Source organism: Hyperolius riggenbachi, chromosome 2 (genome assembly GCF_040937935.1).
Source record: "Hyperolius riggenbachi isolate aHypRig1 chromosome 2, aHypRig1.pri, whole genome shotgun sequence".
Lineage (NCBI taxonomy): Eukaryota > Metazoa > Chordata > Amphibia > Anura > Hyperoliidae > Hyperolius > Hyperolius riggenbachi.
The window spans coordinates 77,065,937-77,089,556 of NC_090647.1; the positions used below are offsets into that span (position 1 = coordinate 77,065,937).

General features: G+C 47.1%; 2 protein-coding genes across 4 annotated transcripts in view; one reads left to right on the top strand and one right to left on the bottom strand.

The window, feature by feature from the left end:
- The window catches only part of PARP4 (poly(ADP-ribose) polymerase family member 4), a 291,746-nt gene extending 289,514 nt beyond the window's left edge, over positions 1-2,232 (bottom strand). For all 3 annotated transcript variants that reach the window (XM_068266936.1, XM_068266937.1, XM_068266935.1), the window contains exon 1: positions 2,094-2,232. The gene's annotated coding sequence lies outside the window, so the exon portion shown is untranslated. The remainder of the gene's footprint in view (positions 1-2,093) is intronic.
- A 27-nt stretch (positions 2,233-2,259) lies between these two features.
- Positions 2,260-23,471, top strand: HIKESHI (heat shock protein nuclear import factor hikeshi). The gene is made up of 5 exons (XM_068266939.1): positions 2,260-2,401; positions 6,883-7,120; positions 7,754-7,905; positions 21,319-21,437; positions 22,227-23,471. Exons 1-5 carry the CDS (start codon positions 2,372-2,374, stop codon positions 22,279-22,281), a joined length of 594 nt encoding a protein of 197 aa, XP_068123040.1. The 5' UTR covers positions 2,260-2,371; the 3' UTR covers positions 22,282-23,471.
- The last annotated feature ends 149 nt before the right edge of the window (positions 23,472-23,620 follow it).

Below are 23,620 nucleotides of genomic sequence, written 5' to 3' on the forward strand. Positions count from 1 at the left end.
TCCGACTCCAGGTACCCAAAAATTGGTCCGACTCTGACTCCACAGCCCTGCTGCACAGTAGAGCAGACCGACTTGGATCAGCTATGTCCACCTATTTCGGAGCCGAGACCCACTACTGCGCCTGCGCTGGAGTCGGGAAGGTAAATATTTACATGCCCACTGTTCGGAGGGGCAGTGAAAGACCATGCAATGGAAGACAGGGGAAGCCTCATTAGGATCCAGAGGCTTCCCCCTCCCAAGGTGAGTAACACCCCCCAAACTCCCCCAGCCAACCCCCCCCCCCCCCCACGGAATTTTTTTTTATTGTAACAGATCCTCTTTAAGGCCTAGTGCACACCAGAGCGTTTCCGCTGCGGTTTGCGATCCGCCTGCGGGTGCGGATCCGCTAGGGTAATGTATTTCAATGGGCTGGTGCACACCAGAGCGGGAGGCGTTTTGCAGAAACGCATACTCCCGGGCTGCAGCAGATTTTGGATTGCTGATGCGTTTCTGCCTCAATGTTAAGTATAGGAAAAACGCAAACCGCTCTGAAAACGGCAGATCAGAGCGGTTTGCCAGGCGGTTTTTGTTACAGTAGCTGTTCAGTAACAGCTTTACTGTAACAATACATGAAATCTACTACACCAAAAACGCTTCACAAAACCGCAAAATACTAGCTGAAACGCTACAGAAAAAGAAGAAAAAGCGTTTCAAAATCTGCTAGCATTTTGCGGATCTGCTAGCGGTTTTTGGTGTGCACCAGGCCTAAAAGCTCTTGCTAATGTTAAGCTACGTGAGTGCTCACACTAGAGCAGGGGTGTCAAACTTAAATACAAAGTGGGCCGAAATTGAACACTGGGATCAAGTCGCGGGCCATCTTCAATGTCTACTGGCCACCTTATAAAGGTCCCTGGTGTCTAATTGTGCCCCCCCCAACTCCTATACAGTTCCATGGTGTCTAGTGCCCCCCCATACAGTTCCCTGGTGTTTAGTGCTTTCCTTCCCTGGTTTTCTAGGGCTTCACCTCCAATATCGCTCCCCTGGTGGTCTAGAGTGGGCAAAACATAACACACTATGGGGAAAACCCTTGAGGGCCAAATTTAATGGCTCTGAGGGCCAGATTTGGCCCGCGGGCCAGAGTTTGACATGTATGCACTAGAGCAATGTGATTTTGGAAATATTCCCCTTAGCATTGCATTAGCAAGAGCTTTTAAAATCTATTGCATTTAAAAAGCTCCTGTAGTGTGAATGAGCCCTAAAGGCCCTTATCCAATAGCTGCAATCCGCTGCAAAAAGCAGATTACGACCATTCTGCCGATCGCAACAGCACCGCGATAAACAAGTAAATTGCGGTGCTGTTTTTTCACTACTGCAATCCACTTTTGTTCAAATCGCAATAGATGATTTTTGCGTGTAAGAGTGCTCCTACCCACCGACGTTTTACAGCACAATCGCTGCGAATGGAAATTGAAGGTTGCGCAACTGCAGCACAATTTTGCAATCACTCGTGCTTCCTAGTGGAAATAGGCCCTAACTTATGACCACAGAAGCCACTGCAGAATCTCCTGTTAGGCCTTGTTCACATTGCGGTTGGCTCGCGTGTCCATCCGCGTTGGGCTGTTTTTGAGGAATCTTTTTTTTTTTTTTTGTGCTTAGCGGTTTTCTAAGCGGTTTTGTAACTCACTACCTGACGCAAGTCAGGAAGTGAACTCTTTGACCCGGAAAAGAATAAATACAATGTATTTATTCTTAAAGATGCAAACGCAATTGCTTAACAAAGCGAATTTGTGAGCGTTTTGCGTTTCTCCTATACTTTCCATTGAGGCGGAATCGCCCCGAAAATGGTCCACAGACCACACACCGCTTTGTTAGCCACACAGTGCACGACCTGCGCTGATATGAACCTTCATATAGACATTTATTGTCCATGTGGTCAAGGGGCATTTTGAAAAAGCGCACGCTGGCGAAAAAAAGTCGAAAACGCCTGCAGTGTGAACGAGCCCTTAGGAAGGAAAAACCATCAGGATAATAAAAGCTCCTGCCTAATTATCATATACCCCAAGCTTCTGGCTTTTATAGGTTCTAGGTTGAATTCTTTCTTCTCAGTGAAATACCTTCAGGGGATGCAGATATTACAGCCACACCAGGGCCTCTGAAGCTCCGCCCCCTGCCATTGCATCACACGCCGCTCGGCGTAGTGTCTGACAGCTGTAAACACTCTCGCTACTTCCTTCGCCCAGCTTTGTTTATGTGTGGGTAAGCCCCGCCCGCCGGTTTCCCTTGCGGTGACGTCACTTCCAGCTCCCTGTGTAGTGGGGAATGGATGCTGGAAGTTTCTGGACGGACTGAGTGTGAGTGGTGAGGGTGTTCGGGAGGAGGAGAAGGCGCAGACATGTTCGGCTGCCTGGTGGCCGGGAGGCTGGTGAGTGGCTGCTGCTGCACTGCCTGTAATGTATAGGAAGGTGCAATGTATATAGTCTTTGCTGTCACAGACACAATGCACAGAACTGTCACTGCTCTGGCAGACCACCACCCCTGGGGACACTGCCAGAACCTGTCCTTGGAAATCCTCTTTCCTTGGGACATGTGCACTAAAGTGTACCTACAGTGAAATAATTGCTGGTGTGGTGGCATATTTTGCAACCTATCAGAATGTGCATCCTATAGTGGGAGGTTAGTGGTAGGCAGTGGGGAGAAGAGTACACTGACCACATAGGGGGACACAGGAACAGCCAGTTGTTACACTGACCTCCTAGGAAGACACAGGAGTAGCCAATTATTACACTGACCACATAGGGGAACACAGGCAGGAGACATGGGAACAGCCAATCATTACACTGACCATTGGCTGTTCCTTTGTCTCCTTATGTCAGTGGTCCTCAAACTACGTCCCGCGGGCTGAATGTGGCCCCTTGAGGCTTTATCACTGGCCCCCAAACACAAAATGTATAACTTATAGATGCGGCTCACGGGACCTTTGTATGTTTCGCTGGCTGGTGCACAAAGACGTTCTTTGGGCGTCACAAAGCCTTTCGGCAAGGGATTGTCAACAGGGTTTGACTGTGCTGCACAGGCATAGAATGACGACAGTGAAGTAGCACAGAGCCAATTGAGTCCAAGAAGTGGATCTGTGCTACCACCTGCGCAGTGCGGCTGCACTCGTACGGTGACCTCGCCCCTGAGCTTGCAGGTGGTGAGGAGGAGGGCATGGGAAGACTCTGGAGGATCCATAGGATTTCCTTTACCGCGGTAAGTTTCTAATTTCTTGCCTGATTATTCTTACAGGTTTGCTGTAAGAGGTGGTGATCACAAATTACCACTTTTTTTGTCTCTATTTAAAACTAAACGGGTTGCCCTTTTAAAGGGTACCTAAAGTCAGATTTATTTTTGTTTACCTTGGTAGAGGGAGGCCTCTGGTCTTCACCTCTCCGTTCCTGCGCTGGCACTCTTTTAACAATATTCAACATTAATATCAAATATTGTGCCGCGCCCCACTCTGTACAAATGCAGCCACACTGCGCAGGCTCAAAGTATGGCTCGAACACAGCTGCTTGTGCACTGGCCATATTGCTACAATTACCAGCGTATTTTGATGTTATGCAATCAGGAGTCAAATGACAAGCTTGATAGCCTTGATGCATTTGTTGCAGATAAAGTGCATGTGCATGGCACAAATCCAACATTGGTGCAAAGTATATGCAATATTTATGACAGTGGGGGTGCATGATCATGTCAGTGGGTGCCGGGTGGTGCTTGGAGGAAGCTGGGTTCACAGTGAGCCAGTTGTTGGGCTGTGCACCCCCTGGCGCCCACTGTCACCTGCATCCCCATTGCCATTATAAGCATTGCATATACTTTGCACTAATGTTGGTTTTGTGAAAAATTAGCCGGGTGGGGCAGGACAGAGAAATATTGGGTCAGGACAGAGAAATACAGGGCCAGCTTTTCCATATGGGCAACCCGGGCAATTGCCCAGTGCCCCCCAGTTGCAGTGCAGCTCTCCCCTCAGGGGGTGCGGGGCATTCCTGCAGGGAGCAGATGTTGTAAGCTCTTCAGCCTAGTGTGCGGCAGGCACCTTCTGATGACGTGGGTGTTCTCTTGCCTGGTTCTGTCATGGCAGCGGTGGTTTAGTCGCCCTGAACAGTCACCAGGGACCAGTTCCGCCCTGCTGAGCAATTGGAGAATGCTACACTGTAGTGTCTACTTCAAGGTAAGCCGTCAAAAGACCCTCTTCTCTCTCTCCCTGATCAGCTTCTGCTGCTGTAAAATGTTGGAGCACTACAGAAGCCGCCTCAGGCCTTCTTTCCATCCCAGAGACGCTTCAAGCTGTGGTATGGCTGAAGCCTAAATCGCCCCTCAGATCCTAAGAAAAATCCCCCACCACCCCTACTGGCCCCTGATCCCACATTGATGACAGGTGTATGTAGGGAGATGTTTCAGTAGTTTACCTCATGGCATGGCAGCAGCATGGATTTACCCAAGATCGCGCTGTAGCAAGACGCCACGGCACACAGGGCTCCGGCTCTTTTTCTTCTACTGCCCTTCTCCCCCGTTATCCACTCGTCTTTCTGGGCGGGATGGATTCCTCTCCACCAGGGGATACAGGCATGCCAGGCGCCAGCAGTCATGAGTAGCCGCTCGTTTTAGGATAGGGCCGCCACCCACGTGGCTGGCCGCGGATCCCCATTCATGCCCATCTCCTGCTCCGCTCTCCAGCAGCAGCCGCCGCTGCCAGTAACCCAGGACGCCCAGCTACCACGACTGGGACATAGGCAGGCCGGGTGCCGGAAACCAGAAGCAGGTCACGGGAAGCCACTCGGTCGGAGATCAGGCCGCCACCCACGTGGCTGGCCGCGGACCCCTGTGCACGCCGCTCCTGCTCCTCCTTCCAGCGAGCCACTGCCAGCGACACCGGCAGGCCAGCGATCACGAGGGGCTGCTTGTTTTGGATCGCCTCCCCTCCATACTCCACTCCCCTGTGGGAGCCGCTCCGCTTGGGCAGCCATGGAGGACCAGGCAGCCGTTGCTGAGCCTACCGCAGGAGCCGCCGCTGCCTTCCAACACAGGTAACGGGTCTGGGAGCCGCAGACAGGAGGTCCAGGCTGCCACTGCCACCCTGCCGGGACACATCTGCCGGGTCAGGGGGGCTGCAGGGAAGCATAGCAGCGGACAATCACAATCATCATCATCAGCCCCCTTCGGATCATCTGCTGGGGGGGGGGGGGGGGGGGGGGTGCAGGCCAGGCGCTAATTTTTGCAATTCTGCTCCGGGAGCTGTGGGGCCGGGACTGTTAAGGACCATGTGGACTGTTTAACAACCATGGGGACGAAGGGTCTCTATGTCTATATCTCACTAATTGTGGGGGGTCTGTTGGGCTGCAGGGCAGAGAGCGCCGCTCAGATTGTGGCTGGCAGCTCCACTCGACATAGCTCTTGGACAGACCCCTCTGGTCTTTCTTGTCTTTCTCTCGTCAATGTGTTCTATGTGCAACGTGTTCTATGTAAGGTATGCTCTGAGGAATGCTTAATGTGTGTCTACTGTATTGTTTTCTTAACTTGTGTAATGCATAACGTATGTTTACTGTACCATCACCGACCCTGATTGTGCCAAAAATAATTCCGGGTACAACTCACTGTTGTACTTGGCGAAATAAATGATTCTGATTCTGATGTGGAGAGCAGGTGGAGCCAGCTAGGAGTGCAATGAATATTGAGACCCAGGAGGCTCACTTGCAGAAGGAGAGTGTGTGGGAAAGATCTGCTTTTCCAGTGTGCTACTGACCCCTAGAGTTTTCTGCACAAATACCATTACAAAAACCTGAATCAAGTAATTCAGGTAGCAAACTCTAGGGGGCAGCAGCTCTGTACACTGGAAAAACAGATGATATTTTTCACATTCTATGCTACTGACTGAGGATGGGAGAGCTGTGAGTGATTGTACCGCCCCTCTATATTAGTATTCACTGCTCTGCTGGCCCCTCTACTCTGCATGTGCTGCCAAAAAGAAAACCATGACAGAGGGGGGGTCACTAGAATTAGCCGGGCTGAGCACCCGGCTAAAAGGGCTTGGGGAGAATACTGAATAGTGCCAAGCTTTCCATTTGACTCCTGATTGCATTGCATGATTGCATATAGACTTTATGGCCTGGAACCCACTGAAATCAGCAAACGCAAAACGCAACCGCTAGCATTTTGACAGAGCGGTTTGCAAGCGGATTCATGCTCGTTTTCGGTCGCGTTTTGCAACATTGTATTTTTTTGCTCAGCGGTTGCGTAGCGTTTTGCGTTTTGCGTTTTTATCCTGATTGGTCCTGTGAATTATTTTTCATTTTGTTACAGTGTGCTGAACCGCAAAACGCTAGCAAAACCGCTCAGTTTAGGTTTTGCTGAGCGTTTCCGCTAGCGTTTCAATACTTTACATTGAAGCGCTAACGCTCCCAAAATGCTGCATGTCCTGCGTTTGCGTTTCTGGGAAACGCAAACGCTCCTGTGGAAGTTGCCCCATCCATTAACATTAGCCCAGAGTTTTGGCAAAGTGCTAGCGTATCGCAGCGCTGCCAAAACGCTGCCAAAAGCGCTCATGTGGGTTCCAGCCCTATCTTTGCTTCAGCCCTGTTGAATCTTTTGTGCAGTTTAATAGCATGCCTGCCACTCCTCCTATTATCTTTTGATCTGATACGTGCTCTCATAAGAGAATAGCCAGGGATGGACTGTTTGGAGAACAACCTCACTTGGCAAGAGTCGTCTGATATGTTCTAACAATTCTTCCAACAACTTTATTTCAGTTTTGTTAACACAGCTCAGCATGTTTGGTTGATTGCCGTGATGTTTGTTTATAGCTTATGTGTTTGTCGGATGTGCTTAAACCACACTCTTTTTTTTTTTTTTTTTTTATTTCCTCAGGTGCAGACAGATGCCCAGCAGATCGCAGAGGATAAGTTTGTATTTAACCTGCCTGACTATGAAAGTATAAACCACGTGGTGGTGTTCATGCTGGGCACTATTCCCTTCCCCGAGAGGATGGGTGGTTCTGTCTATATCTCCTACCCGGATTGCAGTGGTCTGCCTGTATGGCAGCTGCTTGGCTTCATCACCAATGAAAAGCCCAGTGCCATATTTAAAATATCTGGCTTAAAGTCCGGTAAGAACATAGTTGTTCTATAAAAGAGTGTACCAATAAAGTAGACATGCGCTAAACTCAATTTTCTGATGTGAAGTCGGCATGGTGTAGCGTTAAAGTGGTGATCCTGAATCATAGGAAATGAATGATAGAAAATGGTAGAAAGCATTAGCATTTCAGTGTGAATTTAGAAGATGTAGGGAAGTGGTGGGATGCATCCCTCTCTGACCTGGATTTTAGCCCCTGCGTGCTCTGGCCGTGGTAGGTCTGTAAGCGGGGCCGGTTCTGGACTTATGTCTGCCTGGGGCAAACTTGTGAGGATGTGTGCCCCCCCCATTTGGAATGATCGTACAGCACCCAAACATTTTCACCATCATTATAGGTAGTCAGCTAGGTATAGGTGTTCCCTGTATAGGTAGCCAGTTTAGTTGCGCCAGTATAGGTAGCTAAAATAGGTGCCCCAGTATAGGTTGCCAATATTGTTGCCCCCAGTATAGGTAGCTAGTATAGTTGTCCCAGTATAGGTATTATAGTTGCCCCAGCATAGGTAGCTAGTATAGTTGCCCCCCAGTATAGGTAGTATAGTTGCCACCAGTAAAGGTAGTATAATAGACTTCTTTGCAGAGAATGTTTAACTGTGTGTTTCCTTTGCAGGAGAAGGCAGCCAACACCCCTTTGGAGCTATGAGCTTGCCCCAGACCCCATCGGTGGCCCAGATAGGAATTTCTGTTGAACTTCTTGAGCAGTTGGCACAGCAAACCCCTGTAGCCAATGCAGCTGTATCAAATGTGGACTCTTTTACTCAGGTCAGTAACACAGTAAAAGGAACTCTCTTAAAGGGAACCTTGTGTCAAGATGAGATAGACATATGTATCTACAGTGTATAGCACACAATTATGCTGTGATGCTTCTTTCTCTGCCTGAAAGAGTTAATGTTGTACTGTGCAACTGACAGTATTACTCCAGTTGAGACCTAGTCAGACTACTTATGGCCCATACTCACGGGCTACAAATGTCGCCGCAACACGCGGCGCGCGCGTGTTGCGGCGACAGGTCGCCCGTGAGTATGGGCCGTTGAACAGGCGCGCACCCCGAACTGTCGCCCGTCGCTGATGTCGCCAGGCGATTGAAATGTTCAATCGCCTGGCGACAGTCGCCGCCGCAGCTGTCGCTAGTCCGCGTGAGTACGCGGACTAGCGACAGCAACCTCCATTGAGGTATGCAGAGCTTCCGGCAGGGGGAAGAGGAACGTCGGCGACAGCTTCCTTCGAGCCGCTGGTCCCTCTTCCGCGTGTGTACGCGGAGGGACCTGGCGAGGACCTGTCGCCGGCCTGTCGCCCGCACGCTCACGTGTGCTGGCGACAGGCAACTTTTGCTGCCCGTGAGTATGGGCCATTACAGCCATAAAATACTTGGCTCTTGGAAGCCAGGTCTCTGCCAGTAGACTATAGATAAAAAAAGGTCAATAGTTCATATATCTGGGCACTCTGAGACATTCAGCTGAGACGAAACAATGAAGTTTTTAAACATACCACAAAACTGTGGGATACAAGTCATTTTTAGGAGTAGGAGGATAGATATTGTTTATCTCTTCACTTTTTCACTAAGTATCACTTTAACCACTTAAGGACCAGAGGTCTATACCCCCCTATTGACCAGGTCATTTTTTACAATTCAGGACTTTACAACTTTAACGATGTATTGCTCGATCATACAACTTAGCACCCAAATTAATCCCCCCCCCCCCCCCTTTCTTCTGGTGGTAATTGATTGTTGCTGGTATTTTTATTTATCAAAAAATACTTTTTGATGAATAATTGGCCTTAGACCAGGGGTGTCAAACTCAAACACAAAGTGAGCCGAAATTGTACACTGGGACCTAGTCACGGGCCAAATTTGTACACTGGGGCCTAGCTGCGAGCTCAATGTCTAGTGACCACCTCCCTCCCTTGTAAAGTTCCTTGGTGTCTAATGCCCGCTCCCTCCCTTATACAGTTCCCTGGTTCCTAGAGGCATCTACCCTCCCCTATACAGTTCCCTGGTGTCTAGAGGCCTCCACCCTCCCCTCTACAGTTCCCTGGTGTCTAGTGCTTCCCCCCTACTCCCCATATAGCTTCACTGGTGGTCTAGAGTGGGCCAAACATAATGCAAAGTGGGTAAACCACTTGAGGCCAAATTTAATGGCTCCGAGGGCCAGATTTGGCACGCGGGCCGGAGTTTGACGTGTGTGTGCCCTAGACTATGTTGCATACATTACACAATACATACATAGACATATGCCTATGATAGGGATTCGATCATGAGCCCCTCCAAGGGACAGTTAAGCGACAAGGCTGTACTCTGTACAGCTCTGTGTAAGATGTCAGCGCTATATAAATACATTTATGTTTATAATTACAAAAACCAGCCAGCCAGCGCTAATCAGCTGCTGGCAGGCTGATCGTTGTGCCCCGCTGGGTATTGTGACGGGAGCTCGTGTGAGCGGGAGCTCCAGTCAAAGCTCGCTCCACACGAGATGATACCATACGGCATCGCAGAGTAATAACAGAGCCACTCTTCCGCTGTCATCCTGCGTTAGGTGGTCGGCAAGTGGTTAAGTTGTTAAATAAAATCACCCACATTAGAAGGCAAATTTATATTTGGCATAGATATTTATTTATTTATTTATTTTTTCAAATCAATTTTTATTGTTTTGTATTTCAAGAAACACGAACAAAATTAGAAGTGCAGTGATCCAACAAGGATCTGGATAATACAAGTATCATAAGTGTATACAGGTACATGTATGAAATAGTTGCACATGAATAACCTGAATATACAAAATCATCGTACATACTGTATTTCTGCATTGTACATATAATCAGTAAGGGAAATTACAGGTAGAGCTGTGTATAGTGCAATGCTGTAGATATAAAAATCAATTGTTTAACCAACAGCCAGTTAGGCAAATTATGTATCAGATCTCTTTGTTGATCTTGAGAGAGGTGAAAGAGAAAAAGGAAAAAAGGATGGTATAGAAGAAAAGATTGAGAAAGAAGGAAGTAGGAACAGAGAGCTCTCCAGCGTCCCCATCATCCAACCCCATCCAAAAGACCAGCTATTTGGCATAGCTTTTTTTAATAGTAAGAGGACATTTGGTCAGGTAAACCTGAGATTAAATAGGAAGAAGAATTCATACATACGTGGAGCTTCCTGAAGCCCCCTTTGGCCTGTTTGCTCCCTCGCCACCATCCTCCACCTTCTGGATCCTCTGCTATGGCTTCCTGTAACTTTGGGAGGCCGAGCTTACAGCACATGTGCAGCCCGTTGTGCTCCTGTGGTCGGGAGTGTTCTGCGCATGGGCAGTATGCCCCAGCTGGCAGAAATTACCGGGAGGATCCAGGAGGCGGAGGACGGCAGCGAGGGAACCATCATGCCAAAGGGGGCTGGAGGAACTCGGGTACACTTTAAAAGACAACTGAAATGAGAAGAATATGGAGGCTGCCATATTTATTTCCTTTTAAGCAATGCCAGCTGCCTGGCTATCCTGCTGATCCTCTCCCTCTAATACTTTTAGCCGTAGACCCCTGAACAAGCATGCAGCAGATCCGGTGTTTCTGACATCATTGTCAGATCTGACAAGATTAGCTGCATGCTTGTTTCTGGTGTGATTCAGACACTACTGCAGCCAAACAGATCAGCAGGGCAGTCAGGCAACTTGTATTATTTAAAAGGAAATAAATATGGCAGCCTCCATATACTTTTTATTTTAGTTGTCCTTTAAGCACCTTATAATATCCTAGTGGCTCTGGTTCACCATGAGCACTCTGGGTACTCTGTAACATTTGATTGCTCATGTCCCACGTCATAGAGCCAGAATAATCGATTCCTTGCACTGAGGAGGAGCAATCACTGTGAAGCAACTGCATGTATGTTGGATTAGTATGACTTTTACAAATAATCAGGTCCTGTGCACTCCAGCAGTTCTGGATGTGTGTCTTGCTTACAGGGATATAATGAAATAATCTGCATGTTCAGCAGTGATGCATCGTGGGAGATCTGTCTTGTTTACATACAGCGGAATCATTGCAAATAATCTTCTTATAAAAATTACCATAAATTACCGTCTATTCTTTAGGTTTTTATGTTAAGATATTAAAAGTTTTTTGTGGGTGTATGGCTTTCAGTCCGTCCATTTTGACTATTATTATTATGTTTTATTTCTTCAGTAACAACATAATATGCAGTGCTGCTCAATAGATAATAAAAGGGTGCACATCACAAACATGCTCAGACAAGTACAAATTATGACACGAGGAGAGGAGAACCCTGCCCAGTCCTGCTTGCTGTTTCATAGATTGGGGTTACTGCATGCAATACGTAGGAAAAATTAGACTGTGGTTAAATGGTGATGAAGGTTTAGGACAGAGGGGAAGGGTGACACCACCGCTGGAGCCTAAAACTGCAGTCTCTCCTTGGGGAGAATGGTGAATCACATGGGAAAACGGGGGGGGGGGGGGGGGGAGTGCTGGGCTAGAGGAGCAGCCCCCGGTAGGTAATGGCACATTCTATTCTTATGGGGGAGTTTATTCTATATATTTTTTTTTTCATGAATAGGCGTTCAGGGCCCTTTACATTTCTGTGTTTTATGTTATGCTAGACAGTAAATGCTGTCAAGATGGTCAGTTGCCCCCCAGCCTTCTGGATCTGCTTGGATTAAAGCAGTAAATAAAGCACTTCCATTATATCAGCTTGCTTAACTTAGTAAAAATTGTCCTCATAAATTCAATAAAAATTTGAACACCATGGTTGGGTCGGGGAGGACTTAACTCACTTTTTTTCCCTCAACTGCTTTCTCTCTTCCGTCTTAGTAGCTGGAATCTGAACTGCGATTGACTTCCATTGACAACTGGTACATTATTGTAAGATCAAAATAATGAACTATTAAAGTGTCCCCAGCCGAAACTCTGGTACAAAAAGAGATACCTAGCTGCAGTAAGGGAAGCCTCAGGATCCTATTGAGGCCTCCCTCGCTTTTTCTTTTCCCCCCTTACTGAGTGCGGACCCCCAGCAGAATGCCAGCAATTTTATTGGGTCCACATACCTCCTCAGGCATCATTGCGGCTGTGCAGTAGCTATGTGAGCACGGCTGCGCAGTAAGCGGCTCCGCTGCTAATGTGCTCGCGTGATCACTGCTCATCAGAGAAGAGAAGCATGGCCCCACAGACCTAGGGGTCTGCGCTTTGCAACGGAGGTTTGTAGAATGCAGAGGGAAGCTTCAATACGATCCTGAGGCTTCCCTTACTGCAGCTAGGTATGTTTTTCTGCACCTGAGCTTCGGCTCGGGTTCTCTTTAAGGTGTACAGGGCACTGATGACAACCTCTTTTTCCTTATTGCCTTTTTATATGTAACCAAAATATAATTAAGGAGTTGATAAACTTTTGCTTTGCTCCTCAATGCCTTTTCTGTTGTAAAGGCTCATACACACATGCAATTTAATGCACGACCAACAGCACAAAATGATTAGCCGCATGACTTGTTGTTTACGTGACAAGTACATACCCATGCGCTGATCAACTAAACAACCAGCTCATTTAAATACAGAGCATGCGCCAGGATGTCTGCATTCAAAAACAAGTCATTCAAGCAACTTGTACAAGCTTGGCCAACCTGCACTATAGTTGGGGAGATTGATCCGCGGTTTGATCTGGCAAACCGCCTGTTACCAGTTGGACATCTTGTTGTTTGCCAGCGTACACATACCCAACTATCATCCAACAGACCACATTTAGACAATAGTAGGACGGAATAGTTGCATATTTGTATGACCCTTTAGCTTCCTGCAAATGATGCTGCTGTAATGGCTACTCTTTTCTACAAAGACTGATAAAGCTTTTCTATGGCTCGTTTTAACCAGTAAAATCGGTTGTTAAAGATGAACTTCAGCCTAAATAAACATACTGTCATTCAGTTACATTAGTTATGTTAATTAAAATAGATAGGTAATCTAATCTCTTACCCACCCTGTTTTAAAAGAACAGGCAAATGTTTGATTTCATGAGGGCAGCCATCTTTTTGGTTGAAAGGAGGTGACAGGGAGCATGAGACAGTTTCAACTGTCCTGTGTCCTGATCACCCATCCCAGTTGCTAGGCAACGAGAACAATAACATCAGAAATCCCATCAGGCTTTGCACAGTATCAGGGGAAAAATGTCCGGGCAGTTTTCTTTGATGGGGCAGAGCTTAGCTTCTGTGCAGCCAAAAATAAGGCTTGGATAAGAAAAACAAAGTTCTGATGCTGTGAAACTGTTAAAGAAACACCAAGCCTTTTGAGTGCTGCAGAGTAGCTTTTCAGTCTGGAGGTTCACTTTAAGGCCCATACACATGCCTGATTTAAATCAGCTAAGGTGGCCGATAATAACCACCTCAGCCTATATTCAGGCGTGTGTACGGCAGCCGCAGACCCCCAACCCATGAGTGATCCACCCGGCAGATCTTCTCCACCCCAGCGACACTGATCCCCAGCTTGCCGCGTGATGTTAAACACGCGCCATTCATTGTCTCTCCGTCATCCACTGGCCACTCCCCCTCGCATAGCAACACAACACATCGTCAGCTACACAGCTAATGCATGTCTGCAGCCCAACCCAGCGATGTCGCCCAAGGAGATCAGATCCTGATCCCCGACGACCAACATCTGTTGGTACTGTATATGTGGCCTTAAAAGTAGGTGAAAATCTGATGGGATGAGGAAGCGAACTTCAGAGTGGACGCTGTGCTGGAGACCTGCGTGGCAGGAGGTTAGGCGTGAGCAAGATGTTAGCGTTAATGGAATAATGGAGGGCAGATAGTTATATCTTTGAATGAGGTTGGAGAGGTAAGTGGGAAACGAGCAGTGAAGTAAACTAAATGTAAAGCATGGAAGCCTGAATTTGATTCTGAAGTGATTATGAAGACCAGTGGAGAGATTTTGAGATGAGTGGTAGTGAGAAAGTCTAGAAAAGGTTAGCCGCATCAGTCCTGATAAGATTACTGAAGCTAGAGTCTTGCTAGTGGAATACCAGAGAGGAAAATATTGCAGAAGCAGAGGTGAGGGATTGTGAGAGCAGTTGCAGGAGTTTGGTGGTGTCCCAGGAAAGGACAGTGAAAACTGATCTTGAAAAGTTAGGTAAAAGGACACCTGAAGTGAGAAGGATATGGAGGATGCCATATGTATTTCCTTTTAAACAATACCAGTTACCTGGTGTCCTGCTAAACGTTCATGCATCAGTAGTGTCTGAATCACACACCTGAAAGAGAACCCGAGGTGTGTTTAAAGAATGTTATCTGCAGACAGAGGCTGAATCTGCCTATGCAGCCCAGCCTCTGTTGCTATCCCAAACCCCACTAAGGTCCCTTGCACTCTGCAATCAGACACAGATCACAGCCTTGCTGTGAGGCAGTGTTTACATCTGTAGTGTCAGTCTCAGCTGCTCCCTGGCCTCCTGCATAGCTCCGGTCCCTGCCCCCGTCCCTTCCCTCCAATCAGCAGGGAGGGAAGGGATGCTGGCGGGGACTGGAGTTCTGCAGGAGGTGGGGAGAGCAGCAGACTGACACTATAGAGATAAACACAGCCAACTCTGAGAAGCTGTTTGTCAGCAGCGTGGCTGTGATGTATGAGGGATTGCAGAGTGCAGGGGGACCTTAGGGGGGTTTGGGATAGCAACAGAGGCTGGGCTGTATAGGCAGATCCAGCCTCTGTATGCAGATAATATTCTTCAAACCCACCTCGGGTTCTCTTGAAACAAGCATGCAGCTAACCTGATCTGCATGCTTGTACAGGGTCTATGGCTAAAAGTATTACAGGCAGAGCATCAGCAGGACAGCCAGGTAATTTGCATTGTTTAAAGGGAAATAATTATGGCAGAATCCATATCCCTCTCATTTTAGGTGCCCTTTAAAGCCGTATTTAATGGACTATTTACAGCACCTTAATATTTCTAATGTCTTCCTTTTGTTCGAAATCAAGCTAATTTGTCTCTCTCGGTTCTGTATGGGATGCAAGTCTGTGCTTACATGTCACATTTCTGTATGTCACGGGAAGATTGAATTTGTCTGGCGCTGTTTCTTTGTGTCTTGCTGTTGCTGTGTTACTATGGCAGCAGCGAGGTTAGGTTTTGAGAGGTACAGCTGTTACTGAGATTCTCAGAATATCACTGAACATGAAACCAAACTCCTCCATGACTTAACCTACCTAAAATGGCTACAGTAGAACTCTTGCCAAACTGCAGTATGCAGCTGAATTCCCTGTAGGTAAACTGTTCCCTTGATAATTAATTTACTCTTTCTGTTTTAAACACTCTTGGCAGTAGGCCACTGGCCATTTACACTAGGGAAGGTGTTCAGCCAAGAGCTGTGGTCGATGACTGGCTTACTGGATGCACAGTGGCTTACTGGGTACACAGTGGATGCAGTGGATGAGTAGCTGCAGTGGATGACTAGCTTACTGGGTGCACAGGGGCTGCAGTTAATGACTAGTTTACTACGTGCACAGGGGCTGCAGTGAATGACTAGTTTACTACGTGCACAGTGGCTGCAGTGGATGACTAGCTTACTGGGTGCACAGGGGCTGCAGTGGATGACTAGCTTACTGGGTGCACAGGGGCTGCAGTGGATGACTAGCTTACTGGGTGCACAGTGGCTGCAGTGGATGATGCAGAGTGGCTGCAGTGGATGACTAGCTTATTGGGTGTGCAGTGGATGACTAGATTACTGGATGCCGATTGGCTGCAGTGGATGACTATCTTACTGGGTGCACAGTGGATGACTATCTTACTGGGTGCACAGTGGCTGCAGTGGATGACTATCTTACTGGGTGCACAGTGGCTGCAGTGGATGACTATCTTACTGGGTGCACAGTGGCTGCAGTGGATGACTATCTTACTGGGTGCACAGTGGCTGCAGTGGATTACTATCTTACTGGGTGCGCAGTGGATGACTAGCTTACTGGGTGCGCAGTGGCTGCAGTGGATGACTAGCTTACTGGGTGCGCAGTGGCTGCAGTGGATGACTAGCTTACTGGGTGCGCAGTGGCTGCAGTGGATGACTAGCTTACTGGGTGCGCAGTGGCTGCAGTGGATGACTAGCTTACTGGGTGCACAGATTCTTTTCCCACCCCCTTGGAGCCACTGATGACTGTGAGGACCATCTTTCATCCACCTTTCATCTTTCCTCTGATGGTCGAATCTGCTGCTAATCTATATGTATGGGTACCTTAAGGGGCTGAAAAAGATCAAAAAGCCTTACTAAAATGTTATGTAAAACAGAAGTTTGCCCTCTTAAGGTTGCCACACACCATACAATTTTTTAAATATCTGTTCAATTTAAGAATTGCAATCAATTTTTCTGACTAATTGTAACATTTCAAAAATATGACCAATGTACCACACACATATGTTCAATTTTCCCCCAATTATGATAAAAATTATTGGAAACTCTGACAAAATTGCTAGGGTGCGTATATTAATAAACTTGACAATCTAACACACACCATACAATCTTTAGAAAGATTGAAAAAAAATATCTGGCATTCCGGATCGATTTAAAATCGAAGAAAACGGGAAATCTGATCCGATTTTTCAGTCGAATTAAAAAAAAAGCTTTAGATTTTTTCTTGAGATCTGATCATTTTTATCGAATTGCCATAAAATCGGATCATTTTATTGTATCATGTGTGGCCACCTTTACAGAGATCCCGAGGTGGCATTTTCAAATCTTAACCACTTGCCGACCGCCCCCAGCCGATGGGCGGCGGCAAAGACTGGGCCCAAACGACCGCAATACGCCCATCGGCGGGGGCGGCTGCGGGAGTGGCTATGCGGCGATCGCGTCATTCGTGACGCGATCAGCCGCCGGGGACTGGCTCCGCCCACCGCTCGTAGTAACCCGCCGGCCGTTCGGAAGCGCCGGCGGGTTACTAGCACCCGGATCGCCGCATTTACATTGTATAATAGGCTTTGTAATGTATACAAAGCCTATTATACTGGCTGCCTCCTGCCCTGGTGGTCCCAGTGTCCGAGGGACCACCAGGGCAGGCTGCAGCCACCCTAGTCTGCACCCAAGCACACTGATTTCCCCTCCCCCCCCCTGCCCCCTGATCGCCCACAGCACCCCTCAGACACCCCCCAGACCACTGTTTGCACCCAGTCACCCCCCTAATCACCCATCAATCACTCCCTGTCACTATCTGTCAACGCTATTTTTTTTATCCCCCCCCCCCCCCCTGCCCACTGCCCCCTCCTGATCACCCCCTCCCACCCCTCAGATTCTCCCCAGACCCCCCCCCCAGACCCCCCCCCCCGTGTACTGTATGCATCTATCCCCCCTGATCACCTGTCAATCACCCGTCGATCACCAGTCAATCACCCCCTGTCACTGCTACCCATCAATCAGCACCTAACCTGCCCCTTGCGGGCAATCTGATCACCCACCCACACCAATAGATCGCCCGCAGATCCGACATCAGATCACCTCCCAAATCCATTGTTTACATCTATTCTCTCCTCTAAACACCCACTAATTACCCATCAATCACCTATCAATCACCCCCTATCACCACCTGTCACTGTTACCCATCAGATTAGACCCTAATCTACCCCTTGCGGGCACCCAATCACCCGCCCACACGCTCAGATTGCCCTCAGACCCCCCTTTATCAATTCGCCAGTGCAATATTTACATCTGTTATTCCCTGTAATAACCCACTGATCACCTGTCAATCACCTATCAATCACCCCCTGTCACTGCCACCCATCAATCACCCCCTGTCACTGCCACCCATCAATCAGCCCCTAACTTGCCCCTTGCGGGCAATCTGATCACCCACCCACACCAATAGATCGCCCGCAGATCCGACATCAGATCACCTCCCAAGTGCAGTGTTTACATCTCTTCTCTCCTCTAAACACCCACTAATTACCCATCAATCACCCCCTATCACCACCTGTCACGGTTACCCATCAGATTAGACCCTAATCTGCCCCTTGCGGGCACCCAATCACCCGCCCACACCTCAGAACGTCCTCAGACCCCAGCCCTGATCACCTCGCTAGTGCATTGCTTGCATCTATTTCCCCCCTCTAATCACACCTTGAGACACCCATCAATCACCTCCTGTCACCCCCTAGCACACCTACCCATCAGATCAGGCCCTAATTTGCCCCGTGTGGGCTCCTGATCACTCGGCCAAAGCCTCAGGTCCCCCTCAGACCCCCTTCCGATCACCTCCCCAGTGCATTGATTGCATCTATTTTCCCCTCTAACCGCCCCCTGAGACACCCATCAATCACCTCCTGTCACCCCCCCTAGCACTCCTATCCATCAGATCAGGCCCAAAACATCCTGTCATCTAAGAGGCCACCCTGCTTATGACCGGTTCCACAAAATTTGCCCCCTCATAGACCACCTGTCATCAAAATTTGCAGATGCTTATACCCCTGATCAGTCATTTTGAGAAATTTGGTTTCCAGACTACTCACAGTTTTGGGCCCGTAAAATGCCAGGGCAGTATAGGAACCCCACAAGTGACCCCATTTTAGAAAGAAGACACCCCAAGGTATTCTGTTAGGTGTATGATGAGTTCATAGAAGATTTTATTTTTTGTCAAAAGTTAGCGGAAATTAGATTTTTATTGTTTTTTTCACAAAGTGTCATTTTTCACTAACTTGTGACAAAAAATAAAATCTTCTATGAACTCACCATACCCCTAACAGAATACCTTGGGGTGTCTTCTTTCTAAAATGGGGTCACTTGTGGGGTTCCTATACTGCCCTGGCATTTTAGGGGCCCTAAACCGTGAGGAGTAGTCTAGAAAAGAAATGCCTCAAAATGACCTGTGAATAGGACGTTGGGCCCCTTAGCGCACCTAGGCTGCAAAAAAGTGTCACACATGTGGTATCGCCATACTCATACTCCCACCCAGCATGGGTATGTGTAAAAATACACCCCAAAACACATTATACTACTTCTCCTGAGTACGGCGGTACCACATGTGTGGCACTTTTTTGCACCCTAAGTGCGCTAAGAGGCCCAAAGTCCAATGAGTACCTTTAGGATTTCACAGGTCATTTTGCGACATTTGGTTTCAAGACTACTCCTCACGGTTTAGGGCCCCTAAAATGCCAGGGCAGTATAGGAACCCCACAAATGACCCCATTTTAGAAAGAAGACACCCCAAGGTATTCCGTTAGGAGTATGGTGAGTTCATAGAAGATTTTATTTTTTGTCACAAGTTAGCGGAAAATGACACTTTGTGAAAAAAAACAATTAAAATCAATTTACGCTAACTTGTGACAAAAAAAAAAAATCTTCTATGAACTCACCATCCTCCTAACGGAATACCTTGGGGTGTCTTCTTTCTAAAATGGGGTAATTTGTGGGGTTCCTATACTGTCCTGGCATTTTAGGGGCCCTAAACCGTGAGGAGTAGTCTTGCAACCAAATGTCGCAAAATGATGTGTGAAATCCTAAAGGTACTCATTGAACTTTGGGCCCCTTAGCGCAGTTAGGGTGCAAAAAAGTGCCACACATGTGGTATCGCCGTACTCAGGAGAAGTAGTATAATGTGTTTTGGGGTGTATTTTTCCACATACCCATGCTGAGTGGGAGAAATATCTCTATAAATAGACAATTGTGTATAAAAAAAAATAAAACAATTGTCATTTACGGAGATATTTCTCCCACCCAGCATGGGTATGTGTAAAAATACACCCCAAAACACATTATACTACTTCTCCTGAGTACGGCAATACCACATGTGTGGAACTTTTTTGCAGCCTAACTGCGCTAAGGGGCCAAAAGTCCAATGAGCATCTTTAGGCTTTACAGGGGTGCTTACAATTAGGCACCCCCCAAAATGCCAGGACAGTGAACACACCCCACAAATGACCCCATTTTGGAAAGTAGACACTTCAAGGTATTCAGAGAGAAGCATAGTGAGTCCGTGGCAGATTTCATTTTTTTTTTTGTCGCAAGTTAGAAGAAATGGAAACTTTTTTTTTTTTCTTTTTTTTGTCAGAAAGTGTCATTTTCCGCTAACTTGTGACAAAAAATAAAATCTTCTATGAACTCACCATGCCTCTCACTGAATACTTAGGGATGTCTTCTTTCCAAAATGGGGTCATTTGGGGGGTATTTGTACTATCCTGGAATTGTAGCCCCTCATGAAACCTGACAGGTGCGCAGAAAAGTCAGAGATGCTTGAAAATGGGAAAATTCACTTTTGGCACCATAGTTTGTAAACGCTATAACTTTTACCCAATCCAATAAATATACACTGAATGGTTTTTTTTTTTTATCAAAGACATGTAGCAGAATAACTTTCGCGCTCAAATGTATAGGAAATTTTACTTTATTTGAAAAATGTCAGCACAGCAAGTTAAAAAAGTCATTTTTTTTGCCAAAATTCATGTATTTTTTGATGAATATAATAAAAACTAAAACTCGCAGCAGCAATCAAATAGCAGCAAAAGAAAGCTGTATTAGTGACAAGAAAAGGAGGTAAAATTCCTTTAGGTGGTAGGTTGTATGACCGAGCAATAAACCGTGAAAGCTGCAGTGGTCTGAATGGAGAAAAAGGCTCTGGTCCTTAAGGGGCGAAAAGATTGTGGTCCTCAAGTGGTTAATAGGACACAGAGGCATATCCTGCCAGGGCTGTGGAGTCGGTACAAAAATCTTCCGACTCTGACTCCTCAGTTTATGAAACCACGGCTCCGACTCGGGGTAACCAAAATGGCCTTGACTCCGACACCTTAGTCTAATATTTAACAGGGCTGTGGATTTTGTACAAAAATCACCCAACTCCGACTCCTCAGTTTATGAAACCACGACTCAGACTCCAACTCCGGGTGTCCAAAATTGCCCCAACTCCTTGACTCCAACTCCGACTCCACAGTTCTGTATCCTGTGCCTGTGCACAATGAGCTGAACACCCTCAGAACCGCTGGAATGCAATGATGTGTCAGCTTGGTAATAGGTAATATTAATTACCTGGTAACATTCCTTTCAGGATTAGCACGCAGGCACAGTTACACACTTTTTTTTTTTTTTTTTTACTTTTAACTGGCATGGTTTGTAATCCTGCAAGTTTTCCTAGAAGATAAACACAATTCCAAGGCTAACCAGTGGAATAGTGATCTTTGCACAACTTACTTTATCGTTTTGGAATAGTTTTTGGTTTACAGTTTACATTTTGTTCCTTCAGTTCACCCAGAAAATGCTGGACAACTTCTACAATTTTGCCACATCGTTTGCCATATCACAAGCCCAGATGACCCCAAACCCTTCGGAAGTCTTCATACCAGCCAACGTGGTGCTCAAATGGTATGGAACAATTATAAAACTGGAACAAACATCTTAAAATTACCCTGTAAAAAGAAATGCCTCCTCTGGCGGGTGCTCACCTTGAGAGGGGTAGCCTCTGGATCCTAAAGAGGCTCTCCCCATCCTCCTCTGTCCTCTCATTCCATCGCTGAGGCTCTCCCCATCCTCCTCTGTCCTCTCGTTCCATCGCTGAGTCTCTCCCCATCCTCCTCTGTCCTCTCATTCCATCGCTGAGTCTCTCCCCATCCTCTTTCCTCACGTTCCATGGCTTGGACCCCTGAAGTGTGGTCTCCCTACATATGCGCGCTAGCTCCGTCTCACTTGGACTCTGGTGGAAATAGCTGAGCTTGATCGGGTCTATGCAATTGGGCAAGCAGATGGCTTGCGCCTGCACAGTGGCACGGACCCGATCCAAGATGGCTTTTTCTGAAGAAAGCCAAGTGGGATGGAGCTACTGAACCTGCGCCAAGTGCTGACAAGCAGACTTTGGGGGGTCCCAGCTCTAAAATGGAGGGACAGAGGAAGACCAGTTCCATCCTTTCGGTTCCACGTTCATTGAATGGGTTTCTGTAATGGATACAAAACAAATGGATAGATGTGACCCATTCTATATTTAACAAAGAAAAAAAAGAATTGCTGGCTATGACTTAATCACTAGTCTGCTGCTCACTATACATCACCTTGAAATTCACAGGCGATTCTCTTTCTTCTTTCTGTTTTTACTATTCTTTTTTTGTCTCAGTTGATCTGTGCATAATCTTTTCTAATCACTTTGCTTTATGTTTCCAGGTACGAGAACTTCCAGCGACGGCTGGCACAGAACCCCTTCTTCTGGAAAACGTAGAGGTGCAGCTTCTGTCAATGGCATCCTCTAGCTGCAAAGCTGCTCTGTGTGCCTCTTTAACACTGTTTGCTGGACTGAGCATCCATCTGCTCCCCTTCTCGCCAGCAGAGTGTGTTTCTGAAACATGGGCACAGCACTATCCCTGCATCACACAGATCCAAGTCTATGGCTATTATCTGGCGGGAGTCCCACAAGCTTTTTTTTTTTTTTTTTTTTTTCTTTTCTTAGGGGTTTACAAGCTTTATTCAGCCCCCCCCCCAAGCGTTTTGCCTACCCTGTTTTGTATTTATGCTCCTTTTTTCAATAAGCATTCTACTAAACCTATTTAGGTTATCTTTACATTATTGCTAATATTTCATCTGCTGTAAAATGTATATTTCCTGTTAAGACTTTTTTTTTGTTCTTTTTCTTCTTTTGGATACAAGTGTTTTTTTATTTTTTTAACTAAAGATCAGATGTCACTAACCAAAACTCTGAATTCTTCTTAATCCCACTGCTAGTAGTTTGCAATATGGTTTGTAAAACCAGATACCTAGTTTTAAATTTTTACACAAGGTTTGACTGGCCGGTTAAAGAAACTCTGTAATAAAAAAAAAAGAAAAAAAAAAAAAAGTCCCCTGGGGGGGTACTCACCTTGGGAGGGGGAAGCCTCAGGCTCCCAATAAGGCTTCCCCCATCCCTGTATCTGCAGGCAATCCAGTGCTGGCTCCCCCGAAGTGTCCCGTAATCCGGACCTGACAAGCGCTGATATATTTACCTTCCCTGGCTCCAGCGGGTGGCGATGTTGTGGCTCTCAGCACGGAGATAGGTGGAAATAGCCGATCTCTGTTGGGTCCGCTCCACTATGCAGGTTTAGGAGACTTGCACCTGCGCAGTAGAGAGGCCTGACAGCGATCGGCTATTTCCACCTTTCTCCGAGCCGAGAGCCGATACTGCGCCTGCGCTGGAGCCGGGAAGGTAAAGATTTACATCTCCACTGTTCAGAGGGGCACAGCGAGACCGCCATGGGACACAGGAAGACGGGGGAAGCCTCGATAGGATCCGGAGGTTTCCCCCACTCGAGGGGAGTACCCCCCAGGAGAACTTTTTATCGTTACAGGTTTTCTTTAAAGTACATTTATTATTATTATTATTAATTTTTCTTATTAAGAACATTATTAGCCTTAATTATTGACATTAAAGGACTTACGAGGCCAATTTAAAAAAAAAATAATAAAAAAAGTTAGCTACCTTGCTCAGCTTGTAAGGCACGGAGGACGCCGTCCGCGCCCTCCGTGCCGTTCCGCCTGGTCCCCGCCGCTGCACAGCCCCCCGAACGGTCCCCGACCGCGCGGCCGGG

Bases quoted from the DNA above. Each gene is read 5' to 3' on its own strand.
- HIKESHI (XM_068266939.1), top strand. From the start codon at position 2,372: ATGTTCGGCTGCCTGGTGGCCGGGAGGCTG. The intron at 7,121-7,753 runs GTAAGAACATAG...TTTCCTTTGCAG, and splicing joins AATATCTGGCTTAAAGTCCG to GAGAAGGCAGCCAACACCCC. The intron at 21,438-22,226 runs GTATGGAACAAT...TTATGTTTCCAG, and splicing joins GCCAACGTGGTGCTCAAATG to GTACGAGAACTTCCAGCGAC.